Source organism: Jatropha curcas, chromosome 1 (assembly GCF_041381405.1).
Source record: "Jatropha curcas cultivar XTBG-Jc1 chromosome 1, XTBG_Jcur_1.0, whole genome shotgun sequence".
In the NCBI taxonomy this organism is placed as follows: Eukaryota; Viridiplantae; Streptophyta; class Magnoliopsida; order Malpighiales; family Euphorbiaceae; genus Jatropha; species Jatropha curcas.
The window spans coordinates 837,413-859,033 of NC_143151.1; the positions used below are offsets into that span (position 1 = coordinate 837,413).

General features: G+C 31.0%; 3 protein-coding genes, 5 non-coding genes and 1 pseudogene across 8 annotated transcripts; 7 read left to right on the forward strand and 2 right to left on the reverse strand.

The window, feature by feature from the left end:
- Positions 1–5: 5 nt before the first annotated feature.
- On the reverse strand, positions 6–606 carry LOC149498725 (putative lipid-transfer protein DIR1 pseudogene; annotated as a pseudogene).
- A 2,795-nt stretch (positions 607–3,401) lies between these two features.
- LOC105629300 (U3 containing 90S pre-ribosomal complex subunit) lies at positions 3,402–8,579 on the forward strand. Its single transcript, XM_012210864.4, has 6 exons — positions 3,402–3,751; positions 3,953–4,136; positions 4,282–4,354; positions 7,175–7,224; positions 7,815–7,928; positions 8,097–8,579. Exons 1-6 carry the CDS (start codon positions 3,445–3,447, stop codon positions 8,230–8,232), a joined length of 864 nt encoding a protein of 287 aa, XP_012066254.1. The 5' UTR covers positions 3,402–3,444; the 3' UTR covers positions 8,233–8,579.
- Positions 4,578–4,663, forward strand: LOC119369341 (small nucleolar RNA Z122). The gene has a single exon (XR_005177015.1). It is a non-coding gene; the product is annotated as a small nucleolar RNA Z122 (small nucleolar RNA).
- Positions 4,808–4,894, forward strand: LOC119369340 (small nucleolar RNA Z122). The gene has a single exon (XR_005177014.1). It is a non-coding gene; the product is annotated as a small nucleolar RNA Z122 (small nucleolar RNA).
- LOC119369338 (small nucleolar RNA Z122) lies at positions 5,051–5,135 on the forward strand. Its single transcript, XR_005177012.2, has one exon. It is a non-coding gene; the product is annotated as a small nucleolar RNA Z122 (small nucleolar RNA).
- Positions 5,294–5,379, forward strand: LOC149498726 (small nucleolar RNA Z122). Its single transcript, XR_016319120.1, has one exon. It is a non-coding gene; the product is annotated as a small nucleolar RNA Z122 (small nucleolar RNA).
- Positions 5,984–6,068, forward strand: LOC119369339 (small nucleolar RNA Z122). Its single transcript, XR_005177013.1, has one exon. It is a non-coding gene; the product is annotated as a small nucleolar RNA Z122 (small nucleolar RNA).
- Positions 8,580–13,544: 4,965 nt separating the features above from the next.
- Positions 13,545–16,121, forward strand: LOC105629299 (RmlC-like cupins superfamily protein). The gene is made up of 7 exons (XM_012210863.4): positions 13,545–13,889; positions 14,018–14,067; positions 14,162–14,200; positions 14,368–14,396; positions 14,484–14,546; positions 14,671–14,774; positions 15,435–16,121. Exons 1-7 carry the CDS (start codon positions 13,663–13,665, stop codon positions 15,916–15,918), a joined length of 996 nt encoding a protein of 331 aa, XP_012066253.1. The 5' UTR covers positions 13,545–13,662; the 3' UTR covers positions 15,919–16,121.
- Positions 16,122–17,021: 900 nt separating this feature from the next.
- Positions 17,022–20,855, reverse strand: LOC105629298 (ras-related protein RABA5e). The gene is made up of 2 exons (XM_012210862.4): positions 20,381–20,855; positions 17,022–17,668 (listed from the first exon to the last, which is right to left on the reverse strand). The coding sequence occupies exons 1-2, from the start codon at positions 20,712–20,714 to the stop codon at positions 17,343–17,345; spliced, it is 660 nt and encodes a 219-aa protein (XP_012066252.1). The 5' UTR covers positions 20,715–20,855; the 3' UTR covers positions 17,022–17,342.
- Positions 20,856–21,621: the final 766 nt, after the last annotated feature.

Consider the following 21,621-nt stretch of genomic DNA (forward strand, 5'->3'; position numbering starts at 1 on the left):
TAAGATAACAACACAAAAGCATTATGGTATTGCATTAAAAATATGAAGTTCACATTACAAGAACAATATAGAAAATACCACAAACTAATAGAGAGAGAGAGAGACCAAAGCTATTGAAAGTTCAATTTCTTTATTTATCTATCTATAATAATATATATATCTCTCTGTATTTTTGTTTCAGCTCATTACTATTTAGCTATATATAATTTTATCATATTATTCTTGTATAGACCATAATTTTGTCATGACATTAGAATAATTTTTCATGCCTCAATTCTACAATTGGGAATGTGAGGAAGGTTGCACTTGGCAGGGAGCTGCAAAGCAAGGTCTGGGTCAATTCCAAGGGCAGGAAGCAAATTGGAATTAACGAAGGAGCAGAGGCAGGACATGCCGCCGCGGGCGAGCACCAAGCAGCATTCGCCTGTGGGTGGAGGAGGGTGTGGAGGAGTCGTGGCTGGTTTGCATGGCAGTAGGTCTTGAGGAAGGGTATTGCACACGTTTTGGGCATTAGAAAGATAAAGCTCACCAACTATTATGAGTAATGTAGCCACAACAAAGAACTTTTTGACTCTCTCCATTTTTGCTAGTTTGGGATGTTGAAGTAGTGATGGATTTGGTGTTTATATATTGGAAATGTACGAGAATAAGGTCAGATCGGAGGAATTCCGTGAATCTAATTTAATTAAGAAGGTGAAATCAACAGCATATTGGTTGAAGTGGATAACGATATCAATTTCCGTAAAAGTGAGAATATAAGTTCAATTCTTAGTAAATTCATTCATTTTGCTATACATAAAGGGATTAATTTTATGCTTTCTGTCTCTCACTAGTATTTCGAATTTGAGTTCTCTCGACCATAAAAATTTTCAATTTAGTGTGTAACGAGTGGTTATTTTATAACTGACCCTGTTATTTTAATACATTGAGCCTCCTTCTAAATAAAAAAAAAGCAAATTAATTGGATTTTCATCGGAAAAAAAAAAAAGTTAATCGGGTGCTCTCGTAATCTCTTTTTTCTTTAGATGTGTAGTCTCATTTCATTGATTAGGGTTTAAAGCGGCAGTATAAGGTACCCCCTACATTCTTGTGTGAACATAAATTTATTTTTGACCGAATTTTTTTTAACTGAATTAAAACAAATAGCATGACCTCTTCAAATTCTTTTTAATTTAATTATACCCGAACCAATTTTTATTTATCTCATTAATTATCCATTGGTCCAATAAAATACGACCAACTAATTAAGAAAAAGTATATATAAATAGTCCGTGAATGTCTCGTAACTATGGTGAAAATGTGTTTATGAATAGTTGTAGGTTAGCATGTTTTATAAAATTGGTAATTTTTATCAATAAATATTTCATTTTCATGATTTCATTTGTGTGCGAAGAAATTTTTTTTAGGTATGTGGTAGCTTAGAAACACTTACAAAGAGAACCGTGAAAGCATCTCTATAGTCTACATGCATGTTGTGTATGATCAATAATAATAATAATAATAATAATAATAATAATAATAATATGAAATCGTTTAGGGGATGATAAAGATTTCTTCTCATTTAATCAATGGTTTGAAATTTAATTCCTAAATATGGATTCTTTTTAAATATTTAGAATGAAGCGGTTTTCCTTCTTTATGAATTTACTCGACACGGATCTAGATTAATCTAGCCAATAAACTTCAAATAGATACCCGATACTTTGACACCAAAATAATAATAATGACAATGATAATAATATGAAATTGCAGGTTGGCGGATACAAGACTGTAGTGTCACGGTTGTGCTGTGTGAATGTGCCTAAGGCAGTGTTCAGCATTAGTTTAAGTAACTTTAAGCATTTTGACCATAGTGTTTTAACATCTAAAAACTAGTTCAAATACTATTTTTTATAATGTTTAGACTAGTTTTTAGAGGTTAAGGTAGTGTTTTGTAAAAAGTTAATTTATATAATATTTAGCTTTTAGCGTTTTATGAAAAATTATTCAAAAACAAACAACAAAAGCTACTAAAACAGCTTACAACTATCAAAACAGCTAATTTTACAGACCAAATCCTAACTCTGTTAGTTAATTATCAACAATAAATTAAGGTCTCAATTGTTTCAAAATGGCTGATTTTTCAGGAAGTGTACTTCTAATTGTTTCCCATGAAGTATAATTTGTCTGTGTGCGATATGCAAATCAACTTCCTGGAAAGTAAATTACTCTCAAACTATAAATTATGATGATATCCATAATATAAATTTGAGTGACTTTAAATAGAATAAATTGGTAAATGGATTGCACTTAACTAGAGAAGCGCAAAATCCCCTACCCAAATTTAAGGAACTTACTTCCCTTGTATAAGGGAAGTTGGATGATCAATGCAAACCAAACACAAACATTTCATGCACTTTCCCAATCAACTTACACCAACCAAACATCATCTAAGATTTCTATGCGTAACAAAGTCAAAATCCACTTAGAAAATCGGTTGAATTTTTTGAGCTTTAATCATTAATTAATTAATTAAGATATTAAATTGAAGTACCAAGCTTAATGAGCTTGCAGCCTAAATTTAGAATTGCTACTTCAAATTTAGTTACCATTATTTGGAGTTTTTATTTAAGAATTTATTTAGATAATTTATTTTGCACATGAATAAAAATAATTCATCAATATATATTTTACAAAGTCAAATTTATAATGAGTTGTGATTTATTATTATATAAAAACAAAATACTTATTAAAAGAGAAATGAAGATTACAAGACTCAAGTCGCTTGAAGAAAGGAACCTAACAAAGGAACCTAAAGATTTCTTGAAGCCATCTTCTTCCTTCCAAGAGGATCATTGAGCGGCATCAAATATGCATGCAGCTTCCCCTTACGTCTTTGTTCATGCAAAAAGTGTATTTTCTTTTTTTTTTTTTTTTTCCTTTTCTTTTTCACTCAGAAAAAAAGACCAACTATGGAGAGAAACTAATGTTGGGAGGAGCAAAATGGGCTTTACGGGCCTTTAATTAAAACGGATCAATTTCAAGGAGCAAAATGGGCCTTCATGCTTAAAAAGTACACAATTGAATCGAGAAAATGACAAATAATAATACTTTGAACTCGGTATGATATTTGAGTAAGTATTTTAAAATCTATTTCAATTGGGGTGGATTCTATAAATATAAATAATATTTGCATACTAAAGTATAATATAATAATAAGTGGGGGTATATAATTAGATAAGGAAGAAGTTCAAAATTCCTTTCCTAATATTTAAAAAAAAAAATTTCTTTTAAATTATAATATTTCTAAATATATAATATGAAAAATGATAAAACAGTAATATTTATTAAATTTTTTTTCCTTAATTAATAGCAACGCGCGAAGATATTATTAATTATTTAGTTGTTGATATAAAGCAAGGAGGGTGAGCAAAGTCATTGTGCGTACCAATTTGGCCCATAAAAATGGTAAGCGGGAAAGAAGAAAAACCCTCAAAAACGAAGAAGAAGGCCTCATTCAAAAACCCTAAAATCGATAACAACTTCAAGAAGAAAAAGAAGCAGCCGCCTACTCTCAAGGCCGAGAAGAAAAAGAACAAGAAGAAAAAGGTTCACCAAATCAAGAACAACGATAACAATGAAATCATCAACAACAACAACAACAACGAGCTAACACCAACTTCAGTGTCACAGGAGCTGAGTTTCTTTGTAAATGAGTTTGAATCTGCCAATGATCTTCAGCTCTCATCTCTCGAGCTTGAATCAATTAAAGGTATCTGTCTCTAACACAACCCAGCCGCAAAAAATGGTTGGATGACCCAAAAGCGATAATGGGTTTTGTATAATTTATTTCTTTTCGTGAATGTAACCTGGGAATTGAGTTCATATTCCTTGTATTGCTGCTATTTTTGATTTGCCTGCTAGGATATCAAACTATGGTATCATTACATTTTTGGTATGTGAATATGTATAGAGACAAGCTTTGTTGAGTTACCTCAAGATGTTAAGTCACTGGGGAAACAAATACAGGCTGCTTTTGGGCCCTCATGGAAAGAAGTGTTATGTGAAGGGCAGCTTGTAGAAGGGAAGATTGAAGCAGGGAACCCATCCGTTCTTATTATTAGTACATCTGCCTTGAGATGCATTGAACTTCTAAGGTCTGTTAGTGTTTCATTTTGTTTTAATGAATTATACACTTACTAACTAGATACTATGAGATTACCTAAAGTTGATGTTTTTATTGCAGTTCTATTCTTTGCTTTATTCTAATGTGACTCTTAATAAGTAATTATGATCTTTCAGGGGTGTGCGCCCATTGACGAAAGAATGTCATGCTGTCAAGCTATTTTCAAAACATATGAAGATTGAGGAACAGGTAACTTGTTCGCGTTTCCAAGCTCTTCCATTTTCATTTTTATTTTAGCTCTTTTATCAAATCCACTATCTCTGATTATGAGTTTAACCTAAAATACATGTGTCATTGATTCAATAAGGGCAAATTCTACTTATCTTTTGAAATTGTAGCCTTTCAGGGTTATTTGTGTTCATATGATATATCTGTTATATTTAGTTTTCCTGAATTGTCCTTCCTGCTTTAACTTGGGAAATGATGTGAATTGATCCAATTTATCAGAGGCACTAGCTATGCTGAATGTCTTTGTTTGCACGTCAGTCTGATCCCGTTTCTCTTTGATTCTCTTTTAACCTAAATTTTGTATTATTGGTGCAATATTATTTTGAGGGCAATATGTCCGTCTTCTTAAATTGTCGCCTTCTGTGGTCTTCATATGTTGGTTATTTTTGTCTCTGAGTTCTTTTTTCTCTTTAAGTTGGGAAATGATGTGAAGTTACCCAAGATATCAAAGGCACTAGCTATGCTGAATGTCTTTGTTTTGCACGTCAGTCTGATCCCATATCTCTTTGATTCACTTTTAACCTAAACTGTGTGTATTATTGGTGCGATATGATTTTGAGGGCAACATGTACCGTCTTCTTAAATTGTGACTTCTGGGGTTTTTTTGTCTTCATATATTGGTTATATTAATCTTCTGAGTTGTTCTTTCTGCTTTAAGTTGGGAAATGATGTGAAATTACCAATATATCAAAGGCACTAGCTATGCTGAATGTCTTTGTTTGCACGTCAGTCTGATCCCTTATCTATTTGATTCAGTTTTAATCTAAATTCTGTGTATTATTGGCGCAATATGATTTTAAGGGCAATTTGTACCTGTTTTATTATATTGTGGCCTTTCAGGGTTATTTGTCTTCATATATTGGTTATATTAGTACTCTTGAGTTGTTCTTTCTTCTTTAAGTTGGGAAATGATGTGAAGTTACCCTAGATATCAAAGGCACTAGCTATGCTGAATGTCTTTATTTGCACGTCAGTCTGATCCCATATCTCTGATCAAGTAATTTTGTTTCATTTTCTAACTTGAGTTTTTTTGGTCTCTGGTCCATCTCCAATACCTGCAACTGGATGGTTTTATTGGTTATTTATCTCTGCACAATTGCATATGATGCTATGAGTGATTATCAGCGACTCTCTCTCTCTAACAGATAGCTGGTTTTCATGCCCTTGTGATCCAAAAACAAAATCTCTCTGATTTTGTTTCTGATTTCCTAAATTATTTTTATGTCATGTGCTGCGCCACTGGACTCGTTACTCCTTGAAATAATTGGACCTCATTTGGACCCTTTTTATCATTTTATTTTTCTCTTTAGTTGGTGTTTATATTTTGGTTTCTGGATGGTGATGTTGAAGTGACAACCAGATTTACAAAGGCTCCAGCAATGCTATTTATTTGTTTGCATCTCCATCTGATCTCAAAATATAACTGGATTTTGTTTTCTGTTCTAATAATTGTAAATTGAACTATGATTTCAGTTTTGACCTTTTTTCCTTAAATTTTTATCTTTTTAGACCTCTTTTAGCTTCCACCATTATCTATGAGATGGCTGGATTTTTTCTTTATTCTTTACTTTTTTTATTATTTTTTTGGTGTTTGGGAGATGATGAGAAAATTCAAACAAATTCAGAGGCATCAGCTCTGCTGAGGATTTATTTTGCACGTCAGTCTGATCCCGAAAGAATAACCTTGTTTATATTCTTATCACCTATTGCAACTTAAGCTAAAGTAAAAAATATGCCCTTTTGTTTTGCATCTATAGTTTAAAGTGAATACTTTTCTGATCTTACTTCTAGTTGTATTACTAATGTATTAATTCTCCCATTATCATTTACTTCTGTTTTCTTCTGCAGCCTGTGCTGCCTGTATTACCATAAGAAGCTTTTCAATGGCATCTTCTTTTCCTTTCCATATTTCATATTCTATATATCATACCAACATAATGCAATCATAAGTTTGGTTGTAGAGCCGGAGATCATTTTTCTATCACTTATGTTTCTTTTTCACTTCGGTACTCACATGATGAAATCAATGATTTCTTGTGCATTAGTTTACTGTTAAAATTGCTAAGGTATTATACCTCTTTCACGCAGCAATATAGCAATTAGGCATTTAGGCTTACCATCAATTTATGATGCATTTTTATAAAGGATTAACTTTCTGGTTAAGGTGTAACCTGAAAGGTGGATCATGGAGGAAATAAGTGTGAGGTTCTTAGAATCATTCATTTTGGGGGGTCATTCCAGCATTAGTTTTGAAAAGAATATTCTGACCATATTTTTATAAAAACACTGTAATCTACAGGGTAAGATGCTCCTATCTTCTGAATTAAAAAGGAAATACTCCTTCCAACCACAAATAATAGTCCTTATTTGCCTCTTGGGATGTCCTAAAAAACTATACTTCATTTTTTCTTTTTCAAAGTAAAAGTCAACCATTAAAAGGTTAACTTGAAATGTGTACTTCTAAATAACTTTTTCTAATATTCATCATTGGTACCAAAAAGTAATGTGGACCATTATTTGTGGACTAAGTGAGTAATTTTTTTTTTATCTACACTTCTATTGAGATCATGGTATTATAGAGATTATTCTATATACTTGTCCTTGTCAACTTGCTTGCGTTTACCATAAAAGAAATGGCTAAAATTTGTGACTTGAATGAAATTTATTCTCTGTTCGAAACTTATAGTTTCATTATTTTATTCCGCATTACCACTCATCTTCCATCTATCAGATCTTTTAATTCTTTATTTTCCCAATTTGAACCCTTTATAATTGTTACAGGTAGCCTTGTTGAAGAACCGTGTGAATTTTGCTAGTGGCACACCAAGCAGGTACTACCAATGGTTGATATAAAGTAATATGCTAAATGATAAAATAATACCAGTTCTTGTTTTTGTTCTAGTCTAACCATGTCATCCAAAAAAAAAAAAAAGGATCCCAATAGTTATGAAATAATTTGCTTTGATTGAGAATGTAAACGGTGTTTTTGGTAACAGTGTCTGTTGGCTGAGCATTCAATTTCTAACCTTAATTGTTTAATTGTTTCACCATGTATACATGTAAAAAAAAATTTAATGGCATACTGGCACTGAGATGTTTTCGTTAAAAATTTAAAAAAAAAAAAAAAAGGTTCCATTGTTTAGCAATTTAGCAGTTTCAGTATATAGGACTTGATGCTTTCACCACAAAAGTGCAGATCAGGCTGTGCTAATGTAAACAACACCTTTCAATGCACCCCTGTTTTTTCTCTTGCCCTCTTCCTACCCAACTATTTTTCAGTTTTTCGTTTTTTAAAGATTAATTTTCTTGGTCCTTTGACATTATTTGACCTGGTAATGCCTGCATAATACCCATTTTGTTCATCTTTGCATTCAGTTTCTAATGTGATTTCTTGGGTTCTTCTTCGCATTACAATTTTAAGGTTGAAGAAGTTGATCGACATTGAAGCACTGGGGCTTTCACGGTTAGCAGTTATTGTGCTTGATATTCACACAGACGTTAAGGGCTATTCACTGTTAACACTTCCACAAGTCAGGTATGATTATGAGTTTACTGAGAACCATGTTCATTGTTATTGTAATTTATTGTGATTAGCACTTAATTTTGATGATCTTACTCTTGTTGTTCTTCTGCCTGATCCCTATGCTTTCATGAAAATTTTGAAAAAACTATTTTCTCATGTAAACTCTCTTAAATTTGGCAGAGATGAATTCTGGGACTTGTATAAGAACTACTTCCACCAACGACTTTTACAACGTGATCTCCGTATCTGTCTCTTTGGTCCATTACTAAATGGCAACCAATTAAGGGGTAAAAGAAAGAGAGTTCCTGATGAATAGATTACAAATTTTCTGATATAGATTTCCAATTTTGAGTTTTGCTTTATGAATCCATTGTTGCAATATTTGATATATTTCCTAAACTCATGAAGTGCTAATTCAGTTCTATGAGTTCAAAAAAAAGGTTCAGTTCTATGCTTTTATTATTATTGTTGTTGTTCAAGAGCTGAAACCTCAAAATTGATGATTTGATTAATTTATGGGGCAACTTAAGATACAATGTTTAGGAAGTGGGCATTGGAGAAATTTAGAGTGCTCAAAGAACAAAACCTTAAAAGTTCAAGAGCAATTTTGTAAATTAGACCCCAATTTTTTATTATAATGATATTGGAATGATTTTTGCTCTACCCCTGCGAGAAGTGGCGAATGGAAATTGGAAGATGGCTCCACTTATGGACCTTAATGAATTCTTTTCTTGGTGGTGGATGCGGACATTGGTGCAGATGAATTCTTTTTTCTTTTTTTTTTTTCTTTTTTTTTTTTTTTGAAAAATGAAAAATATATGTTTCTTCACTCCAGTCCTGAAGAAGAAGAAGAAGAGGAGGCCAAGAGTCAGGAATTTTTATATGCCATTTATGTCATGTATGGTGACAATGAAATCATGGATAAATGCTCTACTGAAAATATTGGTCCAAGTTCAATGAAAATGGACCATCCCAACAATGGAATACTAGCTAGTGGCAGCGATCTTCAACTTGTTTCATACATTCAAACAACTCTATCTTTTTATAATTTAATGTCACTTTGCAAGCACCTTGAAAATAATATTTCTATATACATCAAGATTATGTAAGACACTATTCCTTTAAAAGAATTCAGTTTGACATTTAGGGTTATATTTTTAAAAAATTTTGAGATAAACATTAAAGTTAATAGAAAAAAAGTAAACTTGTATATAAAACCCTCAACTTTGATTAAATCCTTCTATCAATGTGCATAACTTTTAGTTATATAAAGGTTTAATTTTAATAAATATTAAAAGATTCAATATTGATAAATATAAATCGAGAGATTTAATGGATGAAATTTAATAAGTTTAGAGGTCTAATTACGTATTTTGAAAAAAAAAATTGCAAAATTATCTACAAAATTAATTGTTAACTGTTTTAGTACTTTAGATTTTTACTTTCATCAAACTCAAATGTTAAAGGGACTAATATTTCGTAATTTACTCTGTCAAAATTTAAACACTAATATAAAAGCCGCACCACCAAATAATAAAAATAATAGAGATAATAGTTTAGTCAAAATAAAAAATAATACATTAAAAGACTAATAGTAATATAGAGGAAGGGAAGGGTAAGGGATGGCCTTCAGCACTCTTGTGTTGTTAAGGTTATCTAAGTAAGTTGAGGATCTTGCTCTAATACTTCCCACTATCATTGTGGAATTAGCACCAAAGCTTCTAGAAGTTGACTTAAAGTTGCACACATATGAGATGAACCTTTTCATGGCTTTGGTTTGACTTATCCAGCTTATTGTTTCCTTATCTCAAAGGAATTTGGTCTAACAAACAAATGTTAGTTAATTGAATGAATTTTTAGTTGGATTTCATGTCAATATGTTGATATTACAAAACTAAAAGATAATGAAAGTAATGCCAATTGATTGCTCATTATGATTTTATGATTGTTGAACCTAAATCACAAAAGGGTTATTTTCCAAGTGAATTTCTGCAACCATCTAATTTGATGCTCTAGATGAATTTTATTATTTTTATCGATTTTCTAGCAAATTTATCCAACAATAACTTTAGATCATGTTCGATAATAACTTTTGAATTAACATTTAATGTTCTAACTAAAGTCAAAACACTATTTCTATTATTTATAGTGTTCGATGACGTAGCATTTATAAAAGCATTTAGAGTTTGAAAAAGTGGATTATATGAAATTTTATTTTCTTTAACGATTAACAAAACAATAATTAAAGAGTTGACAGCTATTAAGATACATCGTATAAACAAGACGGTAATTCCAAATAAATATTTCTGATCATGCTTTGATTTTACCTTAATTTTTTATAATTTTAAAATATTTATTATTGTGCACCATTTACCACTCAAATTTATTTTTTTTTTCCCTTAAATATTGATCAATAACATTTAATATGTAATCCTTTTAATGAAATAAAATAATAAAAGAAATAAAAGAAAGATACTCACCTCTACACATTCTTTCTCTTCAAATTTCCCTCACTTTTTAATTTTTATATACCCATTGTTTTTCCTATTACTAATAATAATGAAAATTTAAGTTTAGAATGTAACTCAAAGCAAAGCATTTTTCTTACCAACTCTATGGATCCCACTGGCAGACAGACTGTATAATTTGCAAAAGTCTTAGTTTACCAGAAAAGAAAACTGTGTAAGAACTCAATAAACAAGAGTTTTATATGTGAAAGCTTATCAAGTGAGAACATTAAATATTTTTAGCAATACATTTCCAAAAGTATCATTGAATTTCATTGTATAAACCTGGCAAATTAAGGCGCAGGATTCCCACCAAGGCCACGCCAGAGTTCATCTCTCCAATTCTATTCAGAAAAAAACTTACCTAGACCAGGTCCATGGTACAACTTATGAACTAAACCAAGGAAATTAATAATATTTTAAAAAATATTCTGAGTTTATCCTTTTTTTTCCAAATGTATCATCAGAAATACTTTCATTTTAATAAAAATACTGAATTTCATTAGTTTAATTCATAAAATGATAATTTTTTCCCATTCCATTCAACCCCTACATGTGTTCAATAGTTTTTTGAAAATTGGAAGTATTGATTATTATGTCTCTCAGAATTTGACCTAATATATTTAATTGGCTTTTGTTAGTTTTTTTTTTAAAAAAAAACCATATGGTTTAGCCCCTCCAGATCGTATTTCGCCAGAGATTAAAGAAAAGATGGAAAATCTGTCTTTTCAGAGTTATCGCCCCGCTTTTGACTAATTTGATTCGATGGAGAGATAAACCAGTAGCTCTTTCACCTTTTAGGCCTACTTGGGTATTATTTACCTGTAAAAATGAATTCTTTGCAATGGATAATTGCAACTAAAAAAGGAATCCAATTATTATTACACCCAAATAATATTAAATTTATACTAAATTTATAATCATATGGTGTCTGTGTGGGTTTATACTAAATTTATACTCCGACTGAAATAATATTTATATAAAATCATTCTAACAGTGATAACTTTAAATTTTAAATTTCCGACATTGCATTTAACATTTATTTGTATTACACATCAGGGATTTTTATTAGTTTGAAGATATATTTGTAGTCCTAAATTTTTTATGTAAAAGTCAGAGGCAGCACTAAATTTTTTAAGTAGAATTTTGGTGTTAATTTGTGGAATTACCCTTAAAGAATTTCCATAAAAAAAAAAAAAAAAAACAGAGTGCATTAATTTGATGTCACATGGCCATCACTAATTACATTCTAGCTGCCACAAAATATGGTGGCTGTACTTTAATTGGTGGAATATGGCCACATTACCCTTATTTGTTTATTTATTTATTGATAAATAAACAAAATTGTGTGCTTAGTGATAATAATTAATTCAAGGAGACAAAGTCAATGGTCTTGTTTAGAAGTAATTGTGTTTAGCATAGTGCAAACGCCATGCTTAGGTATTATAGATGTCATTTAAATTAAGATTAGAAAACCTTATTTTGGCATATGTTATTTTGGAAAATTTTGTATTCCAACCACAAAATCCAAAAATATAAACCTCTTTGTGTTTGATCCAAGACAAGACCACAAGAAAACAAACAATAAATTGCCAACTTGGCTTTGCCTGACCACCCATCATTACTATGACATTAGCCTCTCTTTCACACTTCCACAATTTCTCATGTAAGGATACATGGGTTGTGTTTCCTTACCTCTTTTAAAATAGCATTTCTCGACGGATACAAACATTAAATGTTATTTTTTATAGTTTTCGATAATATAACGTTTGAATTAATTTTTAAAAATTAAGATAGTATTTTATACTCCTGCAGTATTTAGTTTTAGTATTTATGAAAAATTATTTAAGTAGCTACCGGCTAGTCAAACAGCTACGCGCTATTAAAACAATCAACAACTATCAAAACAGTTAATTTTACTCAACAAGCTCCTTTCATATATTTATTAGTCTAACTTCTTAGCTTTATATAGAAAAAGAACATTATCAATTTCGTTGTGAATATGGAGGTCAAAGGTTTTATCTTTATCTTAAAAAAAATTATGGGTTCTTTGTGGCATCCAAATTTGAATGGAACAAATGTGGAATGCAATTAGTTTTGTCTATACTTAATTTTGTCATAGTCCAAGGTAATAGTATATAGTAATTGCACTTAATGGCTTCAATTTGAATATTGTGATTTGAAGATTTTATTTCTCAAGTAGCAATGGATGGGGAAAATTTTAGAGAATAAATAATTAAAGGGTGCAATTATAAATATAGAATCAATAATTAATGTGGCATTAAAACATTTTTTTACATTAATTATAAAGCATATTGGATTATATAAGTAGGAGTATATCTTTTTATTTTACAAATCATCTATATCAATTTGAAATCATGAACTTTAATCAAGTTTAGAAAGTTTAAAATACTGTAAATATGGGATTAAATTACAAAATTTAAATTATATAAACAAATTATGTTCAAGAACTTTATGAACAATATATCATTAATTGAATTAGAAAGCTACATTCAATTAATTTACAAAATATCCCAATTTCATTTTTTTATTCAATCTATCTTTTTGTATTAATTAAAATATTAATAAGGAAAAAAAAACTATGATTCCCTAACCCTTTGTTTAGAAATTACAATTTTTTGAAAGAAGAAATATTAAAGAAAGGATTTTTTTTTTTTTTTTTTTGAAAGATCCAACAAAAACTGTGGGATAGACTCCCAAACTTAAAGAATGAAATTTTTATACTCTGTATAGAGATCTATATTTTACCATTTGGGCTATCTATCAAGGTGTGAACATGGAGGTTAGGATCAAACACTAATTGAAATGTACCTTGACTTTACTTTGGATATCTCTTTTAATTTTAAGTAGCTTTTATAAGAACAACCATAAGATGTAAAAACCTCCAAATCCATCATGATGACAAGAGCTTGACATCATCACGATGATTGGTCCAAGCCTCCATTGAACATGAAAAGTGGGTCCCTCACTTTCTCTCTCTTTATAACACCCATGCCTCCAAAAACTCTTCCTTAGTGTCAGACCCCAACAAACTTCCTAAAGGAAAAAAAAAAATCTATCTTTTTTTCTTTTTCTATTTTTTTGTCTTCTAATTTTTCCCCCCCAATCCCTTTGCTATATATATCCAATATAGTTTATAAACCTAAAGCATAGGACAAGTACCCAACAGAAGCTATATTTATATATAGAGAGAAAGAGTTAGTTTTCCTTTATTTTATATGAGAAGGGCCATTTACAACAACAAGAAGCTTCTGTTCAACTTATACCCAACAACAACTACTACCAAGAACGGCAACAACAATATCAAAGTTCTTTCCTTTATCAGAAATATCATGTCTGATCAATCTGATCAAGCTTTCAATAGACCAAGAATGGTCATCAAGAAAGTTCTGGCCAAGCCTCAACATGAAGGTGATGGTGCTGTTGTTAGAAGAGGCATTGGAAGGTAAATTTCTTTTATGTATTCCATGTTTGTTCTTTCTTGCTATTTTGTCTTCTCTTGATTTTTGTTTATTGGGTTCTTGTTTTCTTGAATTTTTGTTATGTGGGTACTGATTCTGTTTGTTTATTTAGGAGTGAATTGAGGTCCTTGGACCCTTTTCTTATGTTGGATCATTTTTCAGGTATAAGTTGATCTATTTTGAAACAATGTAATAAATGATCTCTATATGTTTGATGTAATGACTCTATTTGAGTTTTATTCTTTGGTTTTTGCAGTGGCTGCTCCTGCTGGATTTCCTGATCATCCTCACAGAGGTTGTTTAAACATTATTCATATGTATATATATATATATATATATATATATATATATATATATATATATACACACACACACATATATTTATGTTTGAGTTTCTATGTTTTTAAAATATGGCAATTGGGAATTCTTTTTCTTAATTCTAATATGAAATCTGTATTACAGGTTTTGAGACCGTTACATACATGCTTCAGGTACAGTTGAATTTGGTTTAAAAATCTAATTTGTTGGAAATTGTAATAAAAAAAACTAAATATTATGAATTGCTATGTAATTATCAGGGAGGCATTACTCATCAAGATTTTGCAGGACATAAGGGTACTATCCACACTGGAGATGTGCAGGTAAAGCATTTCAATTGGATGCAAATTCTTTTCTATTGATTTATTTCATGGTATTATTGACTCTTTGATTTTGACATTCAATGTCTCCTTTTTATTTATTATTTTTTCTTGCTATTATGTACAGTGGATGACAGCAGGAAGAGGGATAATCCACTCAGAAATGCCTGCAGGAGAAGGAACACAAAAGGGCTTACAGCTCTGGATAAATCTATCTTCTCAAGACAAAATGTAAGAATCAATTTGACACTATTCTTTTGTTAATCTCCACCAAAAAATCTATGTACCGAAAAAAAAAAAATCGCAGCCACTCCAGTCATCGGCTACCAGATGTTCAAATATAAACTAATTGACACTGTAAGAGTCTATTTAACATTAAAGTTGAATCCACTTTTCAAAAAAAGTTCCTTTTAGATTCTGTTATAAAATACAATTTGCTAATGTTGTTTAGCTATTTTAAAGCTTTATTATAATTTAAACATGCGAATTCGCCATAAAGATAAGCTTTGATGACTTCTTATTGATCATCTTTTTCAATATAGTAATTTTTTTTTTCAACAGCAGCTTAATAATACTGAACAAACCATAACTGTATTTTTATTCTGATCTTTACTAATTTCCAAAAATTCTTGACAATTAGTTGGACTTGCTACGTGTTTTGTCAGTATTGGATAGCTTTGTTAATAATTAAAAGTCCTTGTCTGTGTTCCTTTCCTTGACCTTTAAGATATGCTTACTTTCCCCACAGCTGCAAGCAATTTAAAATCTTTCCAACGCATACCCACATTTTTCAATCACATATTTAAATTCTTTATATTGATTAACTTACTGGGAATTTATCTTCGGTTATTATTTGAAGAGTTGAAACTAATCTGAAAACTTATCTTTCAGGATTGAACCAAGGTATCAAGAACTTTTAAGTGAAGATATAAAAAGGGCAGAAAAAGATGGTGCTGAAGTGCGAATTATAGCAGGAGAATCAATGGGAGTTACATCTCCAGTTTACACCCGAACACCGGCAATGTTCTTGGATTTTACACTAAAACCTAGAGCTCAACTGCATCAAAGCATTCCAGAATCATGGAATGCATTTGTTTATATTATTGAAGGTGAAGGAACATTTGGTATCCGAAACTCTTCCCCTGCAACTGCTCACCATGTTCTAGTTTTAGATTCTGGAGATGGTTTAAGCGTGTGGAATAAGTCCTCAAAGCCATTAAGGTTCGTGTTAATTGCAGGGCAGCCAATTAATGAACCAGTGGTTCAACATGGTCCTTTTGTGATGAACACACAAGCTGAAATTGAACAAACTATTGAAGATTATCACTATTGCAAAAATGGATTTGAAATGGGCAAGTATTGGAGATCTCAATAAGTGGATTAAAGAAAGCTTTCAAATCATGAGAGCTCATTTCAACCATTAAAAGAGAAAAAAAAAGAAAGTTTCAAGAAATAAAGGGATATTTTTCTTTTTATCTTCACCCCTGTCTCTATCAATCAATATCTCTGACAGAGCAATCAAATGGAAGTTGAAAAGGAAGTTATGCTTTACTGATTGGAGCAAGAACTTCTAGAAGATCTTAAGTGCAGCTGGAGATGTTAAATATGGCTATCAAATCTTTCTTTCTTTTTTGTTTCCTTCCCCAACTATATATCTCGTGGTAGTTGATGATTAAATTATTAATTATTACTATTGTTTCTGTTTTTGCCCTTTCATTTTTCCCTTGAAAGATTATTTGATAATTTTGAATATTTCTTCTTTTGTGTGTTAAGATAACAGTAGAAATGGTGGTAGGGTGGCTGACTTATGAGTTGGGTTCTCTATCATATCTACTACACCCATAGGTGACCCTCCCACTACCAAATTGATTGCTTGGACCACTTCCTAAGCACAAAATAGAGATTGCAGAGATTCAAGTGAATGATTCAGAAAAGCAGAGCTATCTGTTTGTATTGAAAGAAAATGTAGGAAGAGAAAATCAAACTTTCTTCAATAGGGCTATCTGTTCATTAAAGGATAGATGCCTTCAAAGGCATATTTGCTTATATATAAAAACATTTCATACTTTTGACTCCTGAAATTTTAAAATATGACACATTTTAGTAATTAATTATAACATATAAACTATGACCTCTTATAATATTTTCTTTTGGAAACTAAAAGTTGTAATTTTAAAAGAGCATAGAGTAAAGTGAGTTATTTGACATTTTAGTGATAAACATTGATTTTATATTATATGATGCCAATTAATTAAAATACTGAAATTTATATTTTATAAAATAAACAGTTTGGTACAGGTTTATTTTAGAGAGAAAACTAATATTTTGCAGAAAAGAAAATACATGTAGAGCAGTATAGAAAATAATTATAAATTTTTTAAAAGACATTTATCAACACAAAACCAGCTGCAACAAATTAACAGATTCATCTCTAATCTGTTCATCCTTGCTAGAAAAGCACATGAAATAACTGGCAAATAGAGCAAAAGAACAAACAAATCCAATAGCTATATGTGACCCTTCTAGTGTACATTACACAATCTCACAAAATAGATCATCTTTTGCGATATTTAGCGCGCGAAACCATGATTCTTGTAACTAAAAGCACAAAAAACTGACTGCCCTTTTTTTGTATTCAACTAAACAATTTCATATCTATATAATCAACTTATTTTGTAAGTAAAGAACCCTTAAGACATATTCATTAAGGTAACAAAGAAACCAACCAAATTGAATTAACAAACCAACCACAAAAAAGCCCTCAACTTGTATGCCTTTTTGAAATGAGAAGAAAAGAGGTTATCTGGAGCAGCAGGAGGAAAGATAGCCTTGGGATTGTTTTGATCCATCCGTCCCGTTATTAACGAGGGTTACCCTGTTCAATGATAGTTCAGCTTTGTAAGTATCTGAGTTCAAGACCTTCCGACTCACATTGTTATAAATCTCGCGAATGACAATCTCAAAAGCCTTTTTAACATTGGTTGAGTCAAGAGCAGAAGTCTCCATGAAGAATAACCCTTCTTCTTCTGCAAGGCTTTTGCCTTCCTCAACACTTACATCCCTAATATTCTCCAAATCACATTTGTTCCCGACCAGCATCCTTGCCACAGTTGTGTCAGAATGAGCTGCATTATTGTGCAAGTTCAGACCATGAGATATCTAGTCAGCATGAAACATATACAGCACTTAACAGGTGGGAAGATATTTAGAGTAATCCCCAGGGAGCAAATTGATAAACAAGATTTATTTTCCTATGACTTAACCAATTAAATCAGGATCAAAACTGAATAGATTTGACTTAAACAGAAAACCAAAACTAAAACTAAATTTCGTTGGAGACTAGTGCAAAATATAAACTTTCATGCCAATATCTAGCTATTCCTACAAGCTTATAATCTATACAGCAACCGATATATATTAAGCATATTGAAGACTCTACTATAATCACATATCAATATTGAAGAGATACAGAGTATTTATATACAGTTGCTACTAGGTCTAGGGTATAGAAATATACACTGAATAGAAGCTACAACTAGACTTGTCCATATGCATCAATTTCCTAATATATAGGTAACTATCTTACCACATATAAGGTAACATACTAATTAAAATACAATTTACAGCTTGTTTCATTTTCAAATTAAAAGGAAAGACAACAAAATAAAACCACAAAGTAGTTTTTCTACTATTCCAAATCAACCCATATTATATAATTGAGGGGCAAACTAAACTGTCAAAATTTTTCTAGCTCAATTTTGTTTCCAATCTAAATTGAACACATCTCTAGAGCCTTAAATTGCTATAAGACAAACAACTTCCACCCACACAAGTTAAAAGTTGTTCATGCATTTAAGAAAATCATGTAATAATTATGTGGTAGGGCAAGCAATAAAATTACATAAATGCTTGCAACTACCAGTGTGTATATTACTTGTTCTTTGAAGAAGGTAGAAAAAAGATTCCACAAATGAAATTAGATTGAATTAACACAAGATACCACCTGCCAGGCTGCCAAAAGTTATAGGGCTCAAACTCAATGAATGATTTGTCTAATAAAAAATCACTCAACGTCAAAATTAGGTTTTATATCTTTAATGAGCTCTCACCCGAAACTTGCTAAGCATAAATTCTTGACCCTGTACAGATGCAGCTCTTCCTTATGGTGAAACTATAATTAATAAAAAAGAGGGAATTCGAATTCTTGACCGTCATATCATCTAAGCTCTGATGTTATTGGCTAACTACTCAACCTAAAGGCTTAAGCTTGTAAATCTCCAACCAATAAGCCTATCCTTTGTCATTCACTGTTATATAAACTTCTTATTTCGAGACAATGAGGTCCTTCATTAGAAAAAATACGGTTTTTAATTGAGTAATTAAATGCCTATAAACAAGGTAATAAAATCCACCAAAAGTAAAGGCTCTCCTTCATATGGATGATTTTTCAAGGTTAGATATTCAAGGTAAACAGCCTGAAACACAGTCTTGGAATCAACAAATAAGCTGGAGGAGTTGGTCACCATCATTCTAGGATCAATTATGCAGTCTTGACAAACCTAAGCTAAAACAATACATCTTCATGGGGAACTATATAGGGTCACAAAGACATCCAAGATTGAGTTTGCTTGACATGCATTGTTACCCAACCAAGCTTATTTATAGCCATAGTAACTCATGCCAACAAGGAATGGTTGCACCAAGTGAGACTGACCAACAATTGAAGAAATTTTCTCAATGCATGTGAATAGCCTTTTGATTCAAAATATAAGATGGGGTAAACTTCACCTTTCTCGTATGTACTTTCTATAAAAGAATCAAGGAAGTGCCAAAATTTTATCGGGTTTATGATCTCACCTATAAACCAAACCAATGAAAATCAGAATTTTTTAAAATTGTTCATATTTTATCGTTTTTTTTTTTTTTTCTAGTGTATGGTCAGAAATACACTTGTTTTATTAAAACTTCTTATTTCATTAGTTTGGTCCATAGATGAAGCTATGAACACGGTCTAGGCAAGTCAATCCCAAAAACAACAAGGGAATCTATAATGTCTAATAAATTGATTCCATATAACACATGTTGATGTGACAATTTTAGTAATAAAACTTGACAAATTAAAAAGCCTACCAAAATCATTCTGGGACACAACATTTCTTTTTCTGACCTATAACTTGAGATTCACATTGCAATTCTTTTACTGGCCAGAATAGAAACATTAATTACATAGATCAGAATTAAAATAATAATGCTGTGCTATTCTAATCTATCTACAAAACCAACTGGTATTCATTTACCCACCTTCCAACAGATCATGCACTTCACCATCATTATGAAAGATATATATTCACACATAACCTATTGGGCTAATTACAGTTTGATTTCCCACTAATGCAAACATCATCCAAAAATAGCAACCTCCTAAAAATGCACGTAATCTAGAATTATACAACAAACAAAATTAAAAATAAATAGAGAGCATAATATAAGCATACCCTACTACACCCAAAAGCAGAAAACAAAGAAGAAAGCAACAATGCCAGCCATTCACAAAAATGCTTTACAACTTTTTAAAATTCCATTCTTCTAACTCGAGTTATATAAATCATCATTACAAATTCAGATCTACAACAACTGACCAACATAACAACAAAATCAACACCACAAGCCCAAATCAAGCATTTCATATATAATTCATGCAATGCAACAAACTACTTAATATACCATTAAACCTTTAAACCCAATCAAACAACACCCACAAGCAGCAAATCAAAAAAACGAACAATGGGTACTCAACAAACCCACAAAAAACCAACAAAAGGATTTTCTTTACTTACTCTTGAGCTCATCTAGCCATCGACCAACGCTATCGAAAGTAGTACGGCGACTAATATCATAAACAATAAGAGCACCAACAGCACCTCTATAGTAAGCAGAAGTGACCGCACGGAATCTTTCTTGACCAGCGGTGTCCCAAATCTGAGCTTTGACTTCCTTTCCATCGATTTCCATGCTTTGGGTCTGGAATTCTACGCCTATGGTGGCCTTTGAATGCAAATTGAACTCATTCCTCGCATACCGAGAAAGCAGATTCGATTTGCCCACTGCTGAGTCCCCAATTATCACGATCTTGAAAAGGTACTCCTCTCCTCCCTCATCGTCCGACGACATGGCGACACTTTTATCGTTTTCTAGAGAGAGAACGAAGATGCTTACAGACAGAGGGGGAGAGAGAGGGGGGAAGAGAGGTGTTGAGGTGTTGATGTGAGTAGTCAAGCTGGCACAGACATACTGCGCATGTAGTGGATTGATGATAATGATATAGAGGGACACTATTTTTATTTCTTTTTATTTCCTTTGCTTGTAATAAATTTTTTATTATTAGTTTTATTTATTAATAAATAGTACAAAATTATCAAAAAAATAATTTTCTTTTTTTCTTTTCATTCTTCTTCCTCATTTCTTTTATTTTTCATTTAGAATTGTTGCTATTGAAATCCATGATTGATGATTATTTGATAACAATGACAATCATAGCACATGCTACTTAAATTATTATAAATTGCTATTTTTAAGATATTACAAAACTATCTAAATTCTGAATATTTTTTTTTAACCTTAAAAATTTAAGTTTTAGATAATTGATTCATCGTTTTCCTTTTCTATAATATAAAAATCAAAACTTAACTTTTATTTTTAACCACGAGGTACTTAAGCAGTATTCGTTTAACAATTCACGTAAAAAATTAATTGTTTTTCATTTATTCTAAAAAGCATGAGAGTTAACTATCGATTCCTTTAAATATTCTTTATTATTGAATTATCTCGTAACTTTAATGAAATTTTAATTCTATTACTCATAAAGATAGTAAAATAGACTAATTGTAGAAGAATAATAATAATAATAATAATAATAATAATAATAATAATAAAGTAACCGTAAACAAGACAAAGTAGATTTAGGTCCAACTGAAGTAATCCTTTAAGGTTAGGATAATGCATGGAAATAGTAAGTCAATGATATGATTAAACACATGGTTTTTCTTGATTCCCAACAAAAAAAAAAAAAAAAAAAAAA

Excerpts from the sequence above, each read along its gene's own strand:
- LOC105629299 (XM_012210863.4), top strand. The coding sequence starts at position 13,663 with ATGAGAAGGGCCATTTACAACAACAAGAAGCTTCTGTTCAACTTATAC. Across the intron at positions 14,397-14,483 it reads CCGTTACATACATGCTTCAG|GGAGGCATTACTCATCAAGA; the intron begins GTACAGTTGAAT and ends TGTAATTATCAG. Across the intron at positions 14,547-14,670 it reads TCCACACTGGAGATGTGCAG|TGGATGACAGCAGGAAGAGG; the intron begins GTAAAGCATTTC and ends TATTATGTACAG.
- LOC105629300 (XM_012210864.4), top strand. The coding sequence starts at position 3,445 with ATGGTAAGCGGGAAAGAAGAAAAACCCTCAAAAACGAAGAAGAAGGCC. Across the intron at positions 4,137-4,281 it reads AGATGCATTGAACTTCTAAG|GGGTGTGCGCCCATTGACGA; the intron begins GTCTGTTAGTGT and ends ATGATCTTTCAG. Across the intron at positions 7,225-7,814 it reads GCTAGTGGCACACCAAGCAG|GTTGAAGAAGTTGATCGACA; the intron begins GTACTACCAATG and ends TACAATTTTAAG.
- LOC105629298 (XM_012210862.4), bottom strand. The coding sequence starts at position 20,714 with ATGTCGTCGGACGATGAGGGAGGAGAGGAGTACCTTTTCAAGATCGTG. Across the intron at positions 17,669-20,380 it reads ATGGCTAGATGAGCTCAAGA|CTCATTCTGACACAACTGTG; the intron begins GTAAGTAAAGAA and ends ACAATAATGCAG.